The following is a 12,617-nucleotide window of genomic DNA, read 5'->3' as shown; positions in this document are numbered from 1 at the left end:
CTGAATCAACGGGGTTTAAAGAAATTTACACACGGGCTGGACAGAATGTAAACACACCGTTAAGTACTGTATTTTTGCAAACATCTCAAGCTATTGAAATACATTTGCAAAAATCTTTAGTGCATAACAGACAATTTTTCTTGCCTTACAGTTTGTGCCGATATCTTAACGTATAAGAATAAATCGTTAAATGTGTCTGAAATCGGTGACAAAAGTTCACGTTGCGTGAAGGATATTCGTGCAGTATACATGGATTTTATTTTAACAAGAACACATTCTTATTAAATAAAAAAAATTCTGATGTATTTCACGTTGCCATACGCAGCTTAAAAATCTATCTGTTATCCACTAGTTGAAATTCTTAGGAAAAATTGTTTTAAAAGGTTAATTGGAATAAAAGCAGCACTTAACGGTGTGTTAACTTCTATTTTCGTTTAATTGGGAACCCAACAGTCATGTGATCCTGCAACCTGTTTATCTCTCAAGTAGATCGATATATCAAATCGAGTGTTAATGTTCAGATGTAAAATACTCTCCGTTCATTTTTGAGCATTAAACCTATGGTAGACACAATTTACTTGTGTAAGCATTGGTGGGATCACACTGATAAACATTATAGATAGCAATCGGATTTTCATTTTAACCTGAGAACATTGTGTGTATTGTATGGAGAGTAGCAGTTAGGTTGAGAACCAAAATGGCGGAACGAATGGAAACGCCATTACAATTAGCGTCGGATAGTGTGTATGATTGTCTTTGTTTCGGATGCGAAGAGAGCGGTCTGCAAATCGAGGCTCAATATTTCTGCAAAAGGTGTCAACGCCACTTTTGTGAAAATTGCGTCGGTCATCATAATCAAATTTTCAAGAACCATGTCGTTTTAGGGAAGGGAGATAAATCAGACTGGTCCCATACAGAAGCAACGATGAACTACATAACACTGTGTGAACAACATCCTGGAGAGACGATTAAGATGTTCTGTAAGGGTCACAGAAGGCTGTGCTGCATTTATTGCTTACACTCGGATCATAGGTCGGTTGTAGTTTTAAGTTTAGTCATATTATTACAGTTGCAATATCAGTAAATTGTATCAATTAAATGACTATTTGTTATACTTAAAGAGAAGAGTCCTTCTTACAAATATGTAACTTCGCTTTATTCAGCACCGACCTAGTATTCGATTACCCCATCAGTTTTCTAAGTCGTCAATTATTTCTATAAAAATAGAATAGGAAAATAGAACTACACGGAAAATCCCAAAGTAATTTTAAGCAAACATTGTTTTGTTATTTTAATCGTGCCAAGCCTAATATATTACATAAAAATAAGACACTAAACTGTTTGTTCTGTTTATCACCCCACTACGTCCCCGATTTAAAAGAAATAATGAAAAACATACTAAAAAACTGCAGCTTTAGCGGAAAAGAATATGACTTTTGTCGTTTAACGTGTAAATAAAGATGTCATGAGTACGTTATATTAAACAAAAATCTGATTTGATTTTACTAAAAATGATTACTTCATAGTTTATTCCGAGTAATATGACCATCCTCCACACATGACTGATATAAGAGTCCGCCGCGCGTGACAGCTATATTTCAGATTGCCAAAATAAAGGAAAATATTCATAAGTAGTATATATCCACACGCATAGAGGATATTGAGTCGGATGGATTTGTTTTATTCATTTAAACAGCATTGACATATAGCCTGGTGGTAAGGTTAACACCGGAATAAAAACGTGTGTCCGTTTAGTCTTAGAAAGTGATTTATTTTTGTTTTTTATGCGAATGATATATACTGTATGCGTGTATGCGTACTGCTCGAAAAAAATGTCCTCTTATTCTTCCCATCATTTCTAGTTATTGCTTTTTTTAAAGAAATACTAAAACGCTGAACACATGTTAGTTTATTGCATCCGTATTACTTTATCGTAGTCTAATAAAGACATTAGACGTTGGACGCGAACTGACACATATTCGCATAAGAACGAGTATATTACCAACATACGAAGAAGTACAATATTTCGATAGGGATGAACGTGTTTTCAGATTGAGTTATCACTTGATCTTGATATCGACTTTACTCGCTACGAAATTTCTTAGCGGGATTACAAAATTAGTGCTCACGCTAAGAAAATTTGTAGAGTAGAGTCGAGATATAAATCGAATATTAATACGAAATAAACGGTTATCACTTACTTTCTGATATGGCTGGCAAGTGAGCGACATTTAAATATTCAACAAAAGTAATGAAGGATATAAAAACAGCTAATAATACCTGTCTCGACAATGACGAAGCCATCTTGACTATGACGTGATTATCCCATTTGGTTTTGCTTTGTTGCTCGTAGAAACAGGATGAACGATCTATTCAACGGACATTGCAAAGCCTAATTTAAATAATGTGAAACTTCTGTGTCCCCGAGGGGCTTATCAACAGTACGAGATCGTTTAGGTTCATTTGGGGGTTTTGGAAATCGGTCTGCAAAAGTACTATAGTTCACCAAATCACTCAAAAATCGAGGTTTCAAGGCGGACTGTTGTATCTGTTTAGTACTTTTATTGAGAAACAGTAGTTTAACACTCAAACCGCATCCGCGCCTGAAAGGAGTTCGCGGAAGAGTATACTTTTCATAACTTTATAGACAAGAGAAAACCGCCACAGGTCTTTTTTATGAAATACTAAGCAGGTCATGTCATCAGGGCCGAAGCGCGCGGGCGTGATGGAAATTCGTCAGGTAATCGCCGCTAGCGCCGCTGACATGCTCTACCTAATATATTATAATATATGTATCTACATTTGGAATCTAAAATATAGCTGTCACATTTAGATAAAAATATTATTTACACTTACGTGTACTCTTTGTTTGGGGAGCACTGTGGGTAGATGAGGTGGACCCATGTTCGCACTTGTTGCATCTTCCACCGATAGGTGGAAGTGTGTTATACGCGCGCTTGTCCCCTTTCACGTAGTCAGTAGCTGACTTGATTTGAGAAAGTAACATCATTAAGTAATTGACCGAGATCATAGAGAGGAAACCTTACTGTAGATTTTTAAAGGCGCGATTACATAATTTGGATGCCTATGCAAATACTATAATAACACAACATCATATTTTGTTAAAATCTTCATATTTATCGTTTCATGCCATAAATCAACATTTTGACCCGGCTTAACGTTTCACTATCAATGTGCTCTCAGTAACCCACCATGTTTCATGTAAAAATTAAGTGTTCGTGTGTCGTATAAAAAAGACTTATTTAAGATAAACTGGTACTATTAAGACAAGTAATTAGGCATGAGTTTGTAAGCAATGCATACAACATTAGATTAACAATTATCCGCAAACGATATTACCAGGCCTACAACAAAAATTACCTTTCATCAACTCATTTGAGTACACGCTATGTACATACTGAATGTATCTATAAAACATTACTGCGTCTATGTAAAAATCATAACTCCTTATGAAGATATTTGTCTATCTATTATCTAACCTTATCAACCATACCATCTACCTAATCATCATAATGTAATTGGTATTTTAATATTGATAAAATATTCCATTAAAATATTCACTTTTTTCACCACCTACAGGTTATGTGAACAAGTAGTTCGTATCGGGGAAGATGCAGAAGAATTTGACGTGGAAGATCATTTTAAGGAACTCCCGGAAAACATTCTCGCTAAATGTGAGAAGTTTAAATTGGAACACATTGACATGGAAAAGCAGTTGGAGACTCTTCAAATCAGTTATGATGAAACACTTCTAGAAATCGCTTCTTTCCAAAAGAAAATGACGGACGTAATTGAGAAACTGGGGCAGTGTTCAACATCGGAACTTGAAACAATGTTTACAAGAATTAATGAAACCTGCAAAAATGAAATGCAGCGTCATACGGAGATAAATCAAAGATATAAACTTCTTCAACGAGGTATTGAATGTATAAAACAGGAAAATAAGCAACTAGTGTTTATATTGTGTAAGAAATATGATACGCTTTCTGAAGAAACAGATTCGCTGTATGAACGAAAGGACAACAGGGACATTAACTTCAGGTTCCAGTATGAGGCCTCAATGTTGCAATTAGTTTCTGAATTAGGTAGTCTTGGAAAAATTCAGACATACAGGAACAATCCTAATCAAGTAATTAAAGTATCAGACATGACCAAGCATGATATTAGAGTCTGCTCAGATTCCGGAGATTCCAACAAAGCTACGATCATTGACATATGTGAATTGGCCGACGGTGAATTTATAATAGCTGACAGTTTTAACAAGAAAGTTAAATTGTTAGATGATTCGTTTAAAGTTGTGTCTCATCTTAGTTTTCCGAGGACACCAAGACAAATGTGCAATGTAAGTGCATATAGCGTGGCTCTAATATTTGACGATAGGGATCTGAACTTTATTCGAGTAAACAGGCAGCGCATAATGGTAGAAAGAATAATAACATTCGAGCACCTCTGCTACGGTATTGGATACCACAACGACGAAATATTTGTTACAGATGCGGAAGAAATCTACTGCTATAACCTTGAAGGACAATGTAAACATGAAATCTCCCTTGCACAAGGTATGCTTTAAAGATGTTTATAAGCTCGCCTTTTCACAACGCGTCCACGGTTAGCTTTGTGATCCCGTTTGTCCGACGTGCGTCGTCAGTGAAGCCTAATAAATTCCATTCAACCATCTCCTAAACCGGAGGCAAGATTTTAAAGAAACTTCAAATGAATAATCATTGGGTGACCCTCGTCAAGACACTCCGGTCTGATATTTTAAAATGAAAAACTTAAATAAAAATCTTCCCAAAAATCGCAAGGGTCTGGGATAATATTGAGTGTTAAACATCGTTATTTGGTTATCTTTGAAGTTTTTTTTCCAAATGTGTCATCGGACTCAACACTGACCCCGAGCCAGGATTTATATAGACTCATATAGGAAAACCTGTAAAAGAGGTCTTACTATACGTTTACAATGGTAATGGGTTTGAATGTTTGTTTGGAGCTTACTATGATGGTCCTGTTCCAAGTTTTGTTAAAAACCTAATTCAAAAATCTCTGAAAGCACTCGGTTCAAAAGTTGAACATTTGGTGTCTACTATTGTTTGGTAGCCCTCTTCTAAGACTGTTCAAATATTACTTCTGTGAAGGAGCATGACCACGGCCTGTGGGTCGTATGATTATTTATATTCGCTATATAGATGCTACCAAATAGCGTTAACAATCTCCTCTGATGGTCCTGTACTACGTTTGTTCAAACAATGCCAATGTGGTTTACATAAGCCGTGCCCCTACAGTAACGTGTTTCCCTTATATACATATAAGGTAATATGGAAAGCTTTAAAGATCCTCCTTCTGAAACCGTCTTGCCCAGATTGGTATTTCGCTTAAAATATCTTATGTTCAAGTCATGTCCCTAGCCTTAGGATTTACTCGAGTCCCTTATTTGTATAAAGTGAATATATACAAATATTTCCCCTAGAAACCGTAAGGCCCAAATATTTGGCATTTGTTCGAGAATATAATATAATGGTGCTATGCCGATTCTCTTAATGTCGATTATACATAATCATCAGCAGACTTTGCAGCTTCATTTTTTGGATATAGTGTAACCTTATGAACACTCTTAAGTACATATTTGTCATCATTAATCTTAAAACTTTCTCAAATACATGCCCTTATGATATCTCTTTTTTTCTTAAAGACAAATCACACAATCTGGCTGCTCAGAACTTTAAAGATGTGTATAGTAAAGTGTCAGGGATTTAATATTTAGTGTGTTACATCGAATAGTGGAGCCTTTGTTATCTCTTTATTCAGCACGTACGAGATACCAGTTTTTTTTTTAGAAAGATGGAAGACGCTGGACGCTGGGTAAAAAGGGGAAAATCGAGCGCGAAAGAGACATTTTTGGGGAAAAAAATAAAAACTGTTCATTTCAATGTCTATAACTCACCTACAGACTTCAGGTTTTTTTTAAGAAAAAGAGGTATGTCTCTGGCCTTTTTGTTCTTAAACACATGAACAAGTATGATATTAAAGTCAAAGTCCTAAATAAAGTTGCAGGTGTAGATCTTATAATGGGAAATGTTTTCAACTGGGGCCGGGGAACGATGTCAATATTATGATTTCAATCTCATGATCATATGAATGGGTTGACGATCTAGATCAGCTACAGTATTGGAAGGGAAAGGTGCGGCAGCTGACGATTGTCTACTTTCACTTTCACAATAATCCGACAGTATTAATCGATGTTGATTACATGTACCTCCGAATCCTGCTTGGATTCAACGGTTTTTGATGATTCATTCTTAAAAAAATGCGTCAACTCAATTAATATTTTCCGAGTCCGAACGTTTTATTTTGTTCGTGTATGAACGCCAATTGTGAGACTTTTTTTTCGGCGTAAGCTGCATAAGCCAGCTTTTCACCCTGACTTGACCTTTGTAAGTGTCCAATAAAATTCAAATAAAATTTCCCGCGGCTAGGTACGAATGAATACACTTCATTTATTCCATTGGCTGATTTGAGTATACCACCAGAACATTGGAAAAATATCCGCGTCTTTGTAACACTGTTTTACTGTACGAAACAATTTTATCTCTAATGAAAAGGCTTAATAGATAGAACAGTTTTACACTCAATTCTCGACATCAATACAGTTTGTGCGTACACCTTTTATTTTCAGAGTATTACCAGCGCAAAAGCGTTTATACTTAAAAGGCTATGTTCTCATATTTAGTACTTACTTCCATATTCCTGTCAACATATTAACATGTAAAAGTATAAAGAGCAGTGGAAGCGAGGCCTCACTTTAAAGAATTGCATTTCAACCCGCGAGGTTTCGGGTCAAGTCGCGGACATTCAGAGTTTATATACAGGTCATCACCGGAGTTCGCGGTCAGTAAAATAATCGTTATATAATAAAGACGCTATCCGTGAACTAGGTGACCTGGAATTTTCTTTAGACCAGAAATATGTTAAAAGAAGATATTCAGCAATATAATTATGGTATGTCAATAATAGATTCTTAATGTGTTTTCAACAATACAATGATAAATATTATTTTTAATAAATTTAACAATAATTATTCCACCATATTGCCTAATGTACTAAAGTGATATTATGAGCATGTAACAGTTTATAGGTGTCTATCGCAACCGTTGATTATTTTTGATGTTTCTACTTCATATACACTATAGTAATTAATGCAGCATCAACATACTAAAACAATATACCAGAAAGAGAAAAATAATGCATTTGAATATTAACCGTACTTTCGTTTGACAACTGATCATGCGTTTACGAGTTGAACCTAAATTTAGTTTTAGTGCAGATTTGTTCATACGACACAAAGACACAATATTGTTTTACGGATCATTTCGGCTTACAGGACTGGGTGGGTCACGTAAGAATATCGAATATAAAATATATTTTTATAAACAACTGGTAGCAAGGTGAGTTGCAGATAATTGATCAGTAACCACATTTTAACTAACTATTTTGACCTGTTAATTCTTTTCAGCTCAATTCAACAGTGCAAAATGCCCATAATATCACTTTAAGCATGAGCACGATGATTCTCGAGACTGTTAATAATCGAATCAAATAGCAATGCCCGACAGACCACTAAAACAGGTTTGTTCTCGTGTGGGCCGGTTGACTCATATGTTTAAATTTCACTTCCATTCTTCTTTTGGTTTTCTGTTTTGTATCTATAGGTTTATGACCAGCAATATGTTATAATGTAAAATAAGCCGCGAAAACTCCCCGTAACATCCCGTACTGCGTGTGATGCAGCTAAGAACTGCACAGAAAAAGACATTCGCTATCCTTGATCTCATTCATTAAACTATTTACGCCGTATATCTTTTTTAAAGATATTTCTTGTCTGTTTTAACGTTTATATCTTGGCTTTCACATAACCCGGATGAAAATTCGACTGGTTTCCGGTAATTAATTGACGAAACACCCTTCTCGCGCAAGACAGGAATCCAGTAAAATAGTCACATGATTTATACGATTAGTTGCCCGGTTTCCATGACGTAATATAAGAGCTATATATAGAATCACTGGGATTCCCAGGTGTTCGTCGGGAGAGAGAGAGAGAGCGAGATCGTTGTACATAGTACAAATTGGATAAGTGTCGACTTCCCAAAAGAAAAAAAACATTTCTTTGAGGGTAAAATATTATATTTTGGTGAAAAATTATATTTTTGGAGGGGAAATGGTATTTTTAGGGGAAAAATTGAAACATTTAAAATCATAAATGAAATTTCTCCACCTTTGTTAAATGATTTAATTGTTAAGAGACAGTCAACCATAAATTTTAGATATACCAATATTTTACAGATACCACAGGTACGCACAACAACATATGGTAAAAATTCTTTAGATATGCTGCCCCCTCGCTGTGGAACTCCCTACCAGAAGATTTTAGAAAATGTACAAATTTTTCGCAATTTAAAACTTTAATTGGGACATGGAATGGAAAAATCTGTAGGTGCAAATGCTGTAGACTGAATGGGATTTCCACAGCAAGGGAGCATCACATCACTTAGTTTCAAGTACACTTTCTGCTATAATGTTATATAATGTCAGTTTTGCTTAGCTTTGTGTGCTTTGGTTGCTTAGCATGCTCTATATGCTTTATTTTTACTTAAATGTTATATGCTGTTAGTGTTTTTCTTAGCTTTGTATGCTTTGTGTGCTTTGCATGCTATATATGCTTTGTAGGCCCTATATGCTTTATATGCTTTGTGTGATCTGTATGCTTTGTACACTTTGTGTGCTTTGCATGTTTTTTGTGTGCTTTATATACTTTATATGCATTGTTTGCATGTATACTTTGTGTGCTTTGCATGTGTTTCTTGCTCTATATACTCTATATGCCTTGTTTGCTAGGTGTATTTTTGTGTGCTGTGTATGCCTAGTATATTTTGTATGCCTGGCATGCTTTATGTGCTTTATTTGCGTTGAATTGCTATGTATGCTATGTATACTTTATGTGCCCTACGCTTTGTATACTCAGGTTGCTTTGTACGCTCCGTACGCTTTGTATGCTCTGCATTCTATGTATGCTCTTTATGCTTGATATGTTTTTTATGCTCTGCATGCTGTGTCTTAGTTGATATTTTATTCTTTCTCTTAAAAAATTATCTGACTTTTAATGTAAACAAATCTAAATTTTTTAGTACCATATCTGATGTTGTAATATCATGCTATATATTTATATGTATATCTGCCTTTTAATTGTAGAACAAATTGTTTCCAGTCTTTCAGCTTTTATACACTTGTTATTTCTTATTCATCATGTTTATAGTCGGTTGTACAAGCTGTCTGAGCTTATGTTGTTGTTTAACCCTTGCCGACTCAAAATAAATCTTATCTTATCTTATCTTATCTTTTAAAAATTCTGGTAGGGGAAGACGCCGAATATCGGCGTCACTTTCTTAGTAAAAAAAAACCCTGGATACTTACTCTTGCTTTTACCTCTCTACAGCCCGCAAGTGTGCGGTAAGCCCAGATGGGACAACTGTATACGTCACAACTTTTCAAAAAGGTTGGAACTCGTGCCTTACATTGGAGAAGGCTGAAACTCTTCAACCCCCTTCTGGTGAAATTGAACTTAACAGACCTGATGGAGTACATGTCACTTCCATGGGCAGGTGCTTGTCTGTTGTGGTGTATTTTGGGGATCTGGGGAAGTCGTGCAACTTGATTCGGAAGGCAAAGATATACTGGCAAGATTTCCGTAAGCGGTTCTCCTCAATGTGTGTGCTACAGCAAAGAAAAGGGAATTCTGCTGGTGGGTCTCTATAGCAGTGACACAATACATGTGTTTGAAACAACCAGATGATAGTTCTTTAACGCAAAAGTGTGAAGGTGTCAAACAACTTGTAACTGACTCTGAATGAGTGAATGTAGTATTAAAAATAAGGAATAATTAAGTACACATAGTGTGCATGAACGATAATCATCAAGCTGGCTTGTATACGTTTGAAGCCTTTTAAACATTATTAATTAGGCGATTTCACACATATATTATTTGTCCAAGATGTTTTCTGTATTGGTGAAAGGGTTAACTCTATTTCAGCTGACAGACAACGCATATTTGTTATAAGGTCAACTATTCATCACATAGTTCGGAATTCATAACCGTAGTTCTTGATGGTTAGGTTTGCTTGCAGCCCTCCATAGATGTGTCACAAATCTGCGAGATCACATTGCCCAGTCCGTAATTTGACCGAATTGTCCGCCGTAAAAAGAGAATACAAAGTTTATTTTTCGTTATTATTTTCAATGATCATGATTGAAAAGATATCGATAAACATAACCGACAGTTTTCTTTTAATGTGTATGCTTTTTCCAAATATTCATTTATTTTTTAAAGGATCAAACTTGTGAATTGCGCTGGAATGATAACGTTACGTCAAAAGGTACAGTGAACTCGATCTACAATTTTCAGAGTTTTTCACAGTTAGAAATGGTGAATTATCTTTATAAGATCACTGATATTTCACTTTAAACTACGGAAAAGCTTTTTTTAGTTTATTGTTTGTGGATCGTTAAAATGTTACGTTAGGCATAATAATACTATCAATTTTCCTTTATTTAACATTCAATGTTTAGATGTGTCTTGTTCTGAGAAAACTGGGCTTCATTCATGTGCGCAAAGTGTCGTCCCAGATTAGCCTGTGCAGTATGCACAGGCTAATCAGGGACGACACTTTCCGCTTGAATAGTATTTTTAGTTCAAGGAAGTCCCTCCTTACCTAAAATCAAGTTAAGGCGGAAATTGTCGTCCCTGATTAGCCGGTGCGGACTGCACAGGCTAATCTGGGACGACACTTTACACACATGCATTATGCCCAGTCTTATCAGAACAAGACACAAATGTTTACGGCCTACGTTCTGTCCTTAGTATCCATAGGATGATAAAATACAGGCGTGTGTAACAACCTAACAAGATTTCTGTAACGCCTATATTTGAAAATCTAAGACAACATGCATTTGACAATGGCCGAGTACATAATACTAATGATATGTATTGTTTATTCCTCTCGTTCTTTTGTTTATTATATATTGCTCGGGATTGATATAATCGCTTTCATTTCTATATGTGATCTTGTATGCTATCGGAGCATTGTTTTATTTTAATGTTGTACATCTTGTTATGTAGGCATTTATTTTTAATCGTTTTGTTTTTATGTGCATTAAAGGTCCACCGTTGATGTATATAAATGTCTCAATGTTTCAATTTATTTCAGAAAAAAATCCTTTTAAATCTTATTTCGGGTGGATTTATTAATGTTTATGAGACATACTTTTACAAAACCTGTATTAATTAACAAAAATTATTGCTATTTGTAAGTCTTTAATTATATCTTTCAAAATGAATTGTATTTTTGCTGCTATGACCACCGTTCCCAAACAAAGACATTCTACTTGGAATTGTCCAGCCACAAATTGTGACATGAACGCTGATTTTGTCATGGAACGGTTAAATTGTTTATGGTATTTAGTATTGTATCAATCTCTTTTGTACGGAATAAAGATAATAAGACAGACATACACTTTGTTATATCTGTTAAATGTTATCGATTTGTCTTGTTGGGTGGCTAGTGACTTGTTAAAATGTATCACTTAAACGTTTTGTCAGCCAATTTTGCGCATCAAAAATATTATTTACTTTTATTATTCGAATCCAGTTAAGTGGTTTAGTACTTTATATATGTTTAATCTTCGTAAATAAAACTAGAAATGGCGCGGCAGAGGCCGACGCGTATCCCCACGCCGAATGTTTGACCTAGGTGTGCCCAAGGGTTGGTAATGGGGCCATGCATAGCTGAGATTGACCGTATTGTCATAAGAGAAGTTCATCATTAATTAGAAGTGAATTGGTGTAGAAATGAAGAAGTTATAGTAAAAGGCAATTGGGGGTGGGTGTGACATATGTGGGCAGGGCGCCCCAGGGTTGGTAATTGTGCCATGCATAGTTGAGATTGACCGTATTGTCATAAGAGAAGTTCAGTATCAATTTGAAGTGAATCGGTGTAGAAATGAAGAAAATTATAGTAAAAGGCAATTTTGGGCGGGTGTGGTCTATGTGGGGGGGGCCCCAGGGTGGTAATGGGGCCATGCATAGTTGAGATTGACCGTATTGTCATAAGAGAGGTTCAGTATCAATTTGAAGTGAATCGGTGTAGAAAAAGAAGAAATTATAGTAAAAGGCAATTTTGGGTGGGTGTGGTCTGTGTGGGCGGGGCGCCCAGGGTTGGCAATGGGGCCATGCATAGTTGAGATTGACTGTATTGTCATAAGAGAAGTTCATATCAATTTGAAGTGAATCGGTTTAGAAATGAAGAGAAGAATTATAGTAAAGGCAATTTTGGGTGGGTGTGGTCTATGTGGGCGGGGCCCCAGGGGGTTATGGGGCCATGCATAGTTGAGATTGACCCTAATGTCATAAGAGAAGTTCAGTATCAATTTGAAGTGAATCCGTGTAGAATGAAAAAATTATAGTAAATGGGATTTTTGGGGGTGTGTGGCCTATGGGGGGGCCCCAGGGTGGGATTGGGCCCTGCATAGTTGAGATTGACCCTAAGTCA

General features: G+C 35.9%; 1 protein-coding gene across 1 annotated transcript; it reads left to right on the top strand.

The window, feature by feature from the left end:
* Positions 1 to 444: 444 nt before the first annotated feature.
* On the top strand, positions 445 to 9,828 carry LOC127839842 (uncharacterized). Its single transcript, XM_052368231.1, has 3 exons — positions 445 to 1,032; positions 3,601 to 4,580; positions 9,509 to 9,828. Exons 1-3 carry the CDS (start codon positions 698 to 700, stop codon positions 9,826 to 9,828), a joined length of 1,635 nt encoding a protein of 544 aa, XP_052224191.1. The 5' UTR covers positions 445 to 697.
* The last annotated feature ends 2,789 nt before the right edge of the window (positions 9,829 to 12,617 follow it).

Source organism: Dreissena polymorpha, chromosome 7 (assembly GCF_020536995.1).
Source record: "Dreissena polymorpha isolate Duluth1 chromosome 7, UMN_Dpol_1.0, whole genome shotgun sequence".
Taxonomy (NCBI): Eukaryota; Metazoa; Mollusca; class Bivalvia; order Myida; family Dreissenidae; genus Dreissena; species Dreissena polymorpha.
Note: the sequence above shows the minus strand (reverse complement) of the source record. Positions and strands in the feature narration are given on the sequence as shown.